The sequence below is a fragment of the Echinops telfairi genome, unplaced genomic scaffold (assembly GCF_000313985.2).
Source record: "Echinops telfairi isolate 266 unplaced genomic scaffold, ASM31398v2 ScPeMD7_7457;HRSCAF=8495, whole genome shotgun sequence".
Classification (NCBI taxonomy): Eukaryota; Metazoa; Chordata; class Mammalia; order Afrosoricida; family Tenrecidae; genus Echinops; species Echinops telfairi.
The window spans coordinates 25,180,898-25,187,822 of NW_022111357.1; the positions used below are offsets into that span (position 1 = coordinate 25,180,898).

The 6,925-nt window shown below is 53.9% G+C and overlaps 1 protein-coding gene across 2 annotated transcripts in view; it reads left to right on the forward strand.

Moving 5' to 3' along the window:
* LOC101647629 (group IID secretory phospholipase A2) overlaps positions 1 to 6,659 on the forward strand; it is a 34,086-nt gene extending 27,427 nt beyond the window's left edge. Inside the window, exons 3-5 of one of the 2 annotated variants that reach the window (XM_004705386.4) lie at positions 2,312 to 2,456; positions 4,466 to 4,572; positions 6,269 to 6,659. In XM_004705386.4, coding sequence (XP_004705443.1) covers positions 2,312 to 2,456; positions 4,466 to 4,572; positions 6,269 to 6,414 — 398 coding nt within the window. In that variant the 3' untranslated portion in view covers positions 6,415 to 6,659. The remainder of the gene's footprint in view (positions 1 to 2,311; positions 2,457 to 4,465; positions 4,573 to 6,268) is intronic. The other variant, XM_045299176.1, reaches the window with a different exon arrangement.
* Positions 6,660 to 6,925: the final 266 nt, after the last annotated feature.

A 6,925-nucleotide genomic window follows, 5' to 3' on the forward strand; every position in this document is an offset into this window, starting at 1 on the left:
TCTCTAAGCTACAGCCTCAGCTAAGGTAGACTCAAAGATGTGCCCCAGGAAACAAAGGCTGGGGCTTGGTTCACTCCCTCTATTTATAAAACAAAAAACAAAAAAACCCCAAAACCTCACTGCCATTGAGTCAATGCCAACTCATAGTGATCCTCTAGGATAGAGTAGACTTGCCCCTGTCGGTTTCTAAGACTGTCACTCTTTACGGGAGTAGAAAGCCTTGTCTTTCTCCCAAGGAGCTACTGATGGTTTCAAACTGCTGGGTTTGCAGTTAGCAGCCCAACGTGTAACCACTACGCCACTAGTGTTCCCTACCCTGTTCATCCACCGTAGAGGACTGCTTCCAAAGGGGACTGCAGTAATAGGTGTAGAGAGTCCTGAATTAAACTACTATATCATTAAGGAATTATGGCTAGAAGGGCCATATTTATTGATGACAATTGATGATAACTCACCACCAGGTCAAAACAGAAGTGTCCAAACACTTCTCCGAGGATACAAGTCTACAAGGACCAGCTGCCACTCAGCCATTGCCCTCTGTCCACTGCAAGGATCCTTGCTGAAGCTTCTCTTCCGTGCCCCCTCCTGTGCAGGGCTGCTAGAGCTCAGGAGGCTCAGCCTCTTTTTCATTCCAACATCATTCTCCCAAAGGAGACCCTAACTAGGGTCGCTCAAAGTAAGGACATAGTAAGAGGTCACTAACTACAACTCCCTTTTCCTGGCAGCACCAGGCCAGCCTTCGTACCCTCGGCTCCATCCAGGGCAACGCTCGCATGTTCTTCAATCCGCTCGAGAGGCTGCACACGTGTACATTTCAGCCCCTCTCCTCGTGTCCGTTTCTCCCAACTTCACCCCTGAACTCATCGCCTGCATAGATTTCATTTCTTCTGGCATAACATAATAATGCAATCCTCTCTCCTGATGAAATACGTTCCCCTTATGATCCATTTTAAACAGCAGTGAGTGTGATTGAAATTGAACTAGCCATGACAATTCTTCCTGTATAGATCAGGCCGCCCTCCAAGAGACCCACTGGTCACACGCACTCTTTAATGTATGAGTGTCTGTAGGGGAGGGAGGCTCATTCCCAGTGGGAAATCGATAGAGATGGAGACTGGAAGCAGACTCCTGGGGGTTGTCGTCCTGGCTCCTGCATTGACCAGTCACTGTGAACCTGGGCAGAAGCCCTGAAAGCGTAGTTGTTATGCCCGTGGCTATTGACTGCAGGGTCAGCAGTCTAAAACCCCAGCCTTTCTGCGGGAGGTAGAGGAGACTTTCTACTCCCAACAAGACTTCCAGTCTCGGAAACCCACAGGATTTCCAGCAGGGCAGTTCTACCCTGTCCTAGGGGGTCGGGCCGTTATGAGTCAGAATCAGCATAATGGCAGTGAGGTTTTTCTATTTGTTTGTTTTACGACCTTCACCCCAAGGTCAGGGGTTTGAGGCCACCAGCTGCTCCAAGGGAAAAGGATGACACTGTCTATTCCTATAAAGAGTCAGAGCCTCGGAAACTCGCAAAGGGTCGCTGTGGATTGGAACGGACTCAGTGGCAGTGGGTTTATGACTTTAGACTCGAGGCAGCGGCAGTTCTCTCCTTCCATGCAGAAGTCCCGAATTTTATCCCTGGCCAATGCAGCTCCTTCAAAGCCACCACCGTCGATCAGTGGGGGCAGCGTGTGTGCTGTCACGGTGTTGAGATGACTTGAGTGCAGCCGATCGATTAGGAAGTAAACAGCTTGGTGATCTACTTCCAAGTCTCTGCCAAGGAAACGTCTGTGGATGCGGAAGGTCCGATCCGCCATTCCCCGTGGGGATGTGCAGGGCCAAGCAGCCTTTTGCCCCCTGGCACCTGGCATTACCGGGAGTCCAGGCCAAACCAATGGCAGTAGCAGTGACCTTGAGCAAGTACTGAACCTCCGCTTTCCCATCAGTGAAATGGAGAAAGACAGTAGCACTCCTTGTGCCAGTGGGAGGGTCTGAGCTTGACAAATGTATCGCAGCCTGCCCTGTACGTGATAACATTGGAAGCAAGCAGCGAGGGTGCGTGGGAACTCGCTGTCCTATCTTCACAACTCGTTTGAAATCTGGAAGCACTCCATAACAGGGTGCTTGCGGACTTTTGAAAAGTCGCACGCCTTTCACGGTGGCTCTGAAAAATTGATACTGATCGCCTGAGACACTGCCGGGTGGTGCCTGGGCCCGAGTGAGCACGGACGGGGTCACTAGGGTGATGTTTCCATAGCGGTACCTGCCCCAACCCCCCGGCCACCCCCTGATTTCATCTTGTCTCCTTATGCCGGCGGTTTGGCAGGTGTGATCCCAATCCAGAGCGGGGTTCTGAACCTGAACAAGATGGTCAGACAAGTGACCGGGAAGATCCCCCTCATCTCCTATTGGTTCTACGGCTGTCACTGTGGACCTGGTGGCAAAGGCCAACCCAAGGATGCCACAGACTGGTAACCCTCCCGGGCTCAGCCTGCGGGCGGCATTCCTGCCCTGCCTCCACCTCGCCCCTCTCCTGGCCTCCCATCCGCTCCGGGAACACTTGTTGCGTGTGTGCTGTGTGCTAGGAATTCTGCTGATGCAGCCCCCAGCCCTCCCCTTCCAGAGGGTTCCCCGGAGTCTCAGGGGCCACTCCCTCACACTTCCAAGCCCAAACCCAGTCACCCCACAGAGGCTCTCGCCATTGTTTTTTGTAGGGTCAGTTGTTTTTGCCAATGCAGGCTCCTCCTCCCCGGACCCCCAGTCTGAAAGCAGAGCAGGTCTAGGATCCCTTTTGAAGGTGGAAATGGCATAAAGGAACAAAAGCCATGGCCGTTCATTTATATGGGGAAAAAATTCTGCGTGTTCCCAGACCCCACACGGGAGCCCTGATGGTGTAGGGTTTATGCATTCGGCTGCTAACTGCAAAGTCAGCAGTTCAAAACCACCAGCCTCTTTGAGGGTGAAAGATGAGGCTTTCTACTCCCGCAAAGCATTACAGTCTCAGAGACCCACAGTGGCAGTTCTACCCGGTCCTGTAGGGTTGCGATGCGTTGGAATTCAATCAACGACAGTGAATTTGTTTTTTGATTCAAGACCCAGAAAATAGCGTACCAAAGCAAGTAACCAGATTAATACATAGCCCTAAATTCACACTGACATCAGTGTTCACTGATACAGCTGACCTGGTAAGTGTGATTTCCGGGGAAAGGGCTTGAGGACGTCACTCTCGCTGCTCAGGGTGCACACTGCCCCTTTGATCAAACTAAAAAACCCAAGCTCGCTGCCCACAAGTCAATGCTGACTCACAGCGACTCTCTAGGACAGAGTAGAACTGCCCCTGTGGGTCTCTGAGACTGTCGCTCCTTGCAGGAGTAGAGAGAGCCCCGTCTTTCTCCCGCGCTGGTGGTCATGGACCGCTGGCCTGAGGAGTGCAGCCCCCCACGTGACCGATACACCACCCAAGCACTGAGTGCTCTGTCCCATTGTTGCCATCTTTCATAAAAGTGAAAATCCACTTGGGATTTCTTTCAGTTGGCAAAACAGTTGCTACTATTGGTCCTTCATAAACATGAAGTGAATTTTCAAAAAGCCAGGGACACCTGCATTTGATTTGATCTTCACGACAACCCCAGGAATTGGCAGAGGACACCTGAGAGCCAACCCGGTCTGGAGTCACATTCCTGTAGTATCACTCCCAGGCTGTGTGACCTTGGGCAAGGGATTTGAACTCTCTGAGCCTGTTTGCTCGCTAGTGGAGTGGGGGTAATAACAGTGCCTCCTGCAGAGAGAGGATTATCGTGAGGATGAACAGAGACCTGACCATCATGGCAGAGTCTCCCCTCCCAATAAGAGAGACCAGGCCCCAATCCGCAGCCCATAAACCTCATGCACAGCCTGTCCCATCTGTCTGTGGAGACCTTTGTGCCCCAGGGATGCTGAACACAGCCAGGAAAACCCTGCCATCACCTGAGCCCATTGTCACTGGCTCTGGGCGAGGGGTGGAACCAGGTAGTGATCCCTTCATTGTACACGGGCTGCCATGAGTTGAGGACCCAGCCTACACCAATTAATAACAATATTAAATGCCTGGTGATCGCTCAATAAACATAAGCTATTATGATCATAGGGAGCCCTGGTGATGCCATGAGTTACCACGAGGTCAGGGGTTCAAACTCACCAGCTGCTCAGTGGGAGAAAAATGAGCTTACCTGCTTCTGTAAAGATTCACGGGCTCAGAAACCCTATGCGGGAGTTCGATTCCGTCCTGGGAGGTTGCCCTGCGCTGGAGTCCACTCAGCGGCCGTGGTTGGGTCTGGGTTTTACTGTGGTCATGGCTCAGAGCTCAGAGGGCCTTGACTTTTCCACGTGGCCACCCAGACTTGTCCCCGGGGTGGGGGTCATTCAGGCACCCACGTTAGCCAAGGGCCTGCAGAGGTGTGCTCCCAACCTCCTCACCAACCCCGCCCTCTCCTCCCCGCAGGTGCTGCAAGAACCATGACTGCTGTTACTCCAATTTGACCAGGTACAGATGTCGTTTCAACACCGACCACTACAGATTCAACTTCTCCCAGGGGACCATCTACTGCAGTGAGTCCGGCCGGGCCTCAGGGTGGCATCGGTCATGCACAGGGCCCTCACTCATGCCCCGAGGCAGCCTCTGGGGGAGGGGCAATGTGAGGAGGGCCCTTAGGGACTTAGACCCCCTTCAAGACCTGGGCAGAAGCAATGCTTCCTATGTCCGCCAAGCCCTGTCAATGCACCAGAGGTAGCCTGGGTGGGACAGGGGTCAGCCTGGATTCCAGGCGCACTGTCTATGAGCTCTGTGACCTGGAACCTGCTGCTTAACCTCTCTGAGCCTTGGTTTCCGCACCTGTAAGCCTCAGGGAGATCACAGTGCCCAAACTTTACAGCCGCTGCTAGAATGAAAGCAAGAGCAGACAGATGGATCCTCCCGGGGAGTGAGTCACACTGTGGTCAATCACCCTGCCGACCCATGTTGGTCCCCAACGCAGAGCCCAAGGGAGGAGGCACTGCCATTCTGCTTCATTACAGAGTGTTGACTGCAGATGGCAGAGTCTGGGCTGGGACCCAGGTCACTTAGTCCCCGAATCCATGAGAGGGTCCCCCACCTAGAAAAAGCCAGCAGGACTCAGGGATGGCACCCAGAAGCTCATCACTGAAGTCACTGTCGACTGAGGGCTTCATGGTAATAGTGTCCCTGGGTGGATGAGTGGTTGGTGCGCCTGGCTGCCCTCTGGAAGGTGGGAAGTTCAAGTTCACCCTGAGAGGAAAGCCTTGGCCATCTTTCTGGTAACCCTTGGAGAGGGCACAGCTCTACTGGGGCCCACAAGGGGTTGCCAGGAGTCAGAATAAACACAAAGGCCACTGGTCCTGGGAACCCCAATGCGGCTACGACCCCACACTAATCACACGCTTAGGATTACCAGGGACTGTGCTCAGTGCTTTGCCTTCTTAGCCAAGAGCCCAAACCAGACGTGTTGCCTCGGAGTTGTTTCTGACTCCAGGACAGACAGACTAGGACTGCTCCAAGGGGTTTCCAAGCCTGTCAGTCTTTCCACCAGCTCTTTCTCCCTGGGAATGGCTCATGGGTTCACACCACTGAGCTTTCTGTTCACAGCCAGTCCGCGAACCACTCTACCACTGGGGCGCCATCTTTTATTTCTGACTTTTGTTTCAATTTCCCAACAGCCCCCAAGGCCGTGTTGATCCCTCTCCCCGTCTTAAAGATAAGGAGGAGCCCTGGTAGCATAATGGTTACACACAGGGCTGTGATCCGCAAGGTCGGATGTTTGAAACCACCAGCCTCTCCACTGGAAAAAGACAGGGCTTCCTATTCCCGTGAACAAGGATAGTCTCAAAAACTAGCAGGGGCAGGTCTACCCTGTCCTCTAGGGCCCCCTGCATTGGCTTCAACCTGATGGAGGTGAGTTTGGTTTGGGTTTGGGATATAGAAAGAAACCGAGGCACAGCACCACCTCGCCTGCCTCCCCCTCGGGGACACAGACCTCACCAGGGCGGGGGCCACATCTGTCCTGGTCTCCCTTCATCTTCAGACTGGCAGGTGTCCATGCCTACGGAATGGAGGATAAGTACAGGAAGGGGTCGTGGTGCCCAGGGAGGCCATGGTTCATGTCCAAGGTCACACGGCTATGATTGAAGGGGCAGGGGTGGAAGCCTGGGTCCTCTGCAGCCAGGGCAGGCTGTATGGCTGTCAGAATCGGGAGGGGACGGACACTGAGCCCCTTCCTTCCTCCTTCCACAGCCGACAAGGGAAGCTGGTGTGAGCAGCAGCTGTGTGCCTGTGACAAGGAGATAGCCCTGTGCCTGCAGCGCAACCTGAGCTCCTACAGCAAGCGCCTGCGGTACTACTGGCGGCCCCGCTGCCAGGGCCAGAAGCCGGAGTGCTAGGCGGAGTCCCCTGCAGCCCCGCCATGTGTCTCCACCCCCTGGTCCCTTGCCTCTGCCAGCTTGTCTGGAAGCCCCACGGGATTCCCAAGGCCTCCACCTAGCACTGAACCCCTGTAGAGCAGCCTGGCCCCTTTAGAACCGCACCTCTGTGAGTCTGAGCACAGGGGTGAAGCTGGCGGAAAAGACAGATGCCCTCCTTTTAGGATGTTCCCCACAATAAACGAAGAGTGGCACTGATCGACCAATCAGGCTACGCGAACCTTATTTGAATCTTGACTGGAACAACACGTTTCAAAAGTGGACATTGATTAAGCAAGTGCAAATGTGAACACCGATTAGACACCCACTTTACGCTCAGACCCGGCTCACATGCCACCCCTACCGTGCCTCTTTGATCTTCTAAATCCTCCAACTGAGGCAGCAGCTGTCGGCTCTGAAGGGGGACCCGGGTCTTAGAAAAAAGACTCAAAGCCAGCTCAGGAGGAGCCCTTAGGTTGGGGTCAAGGCGGGG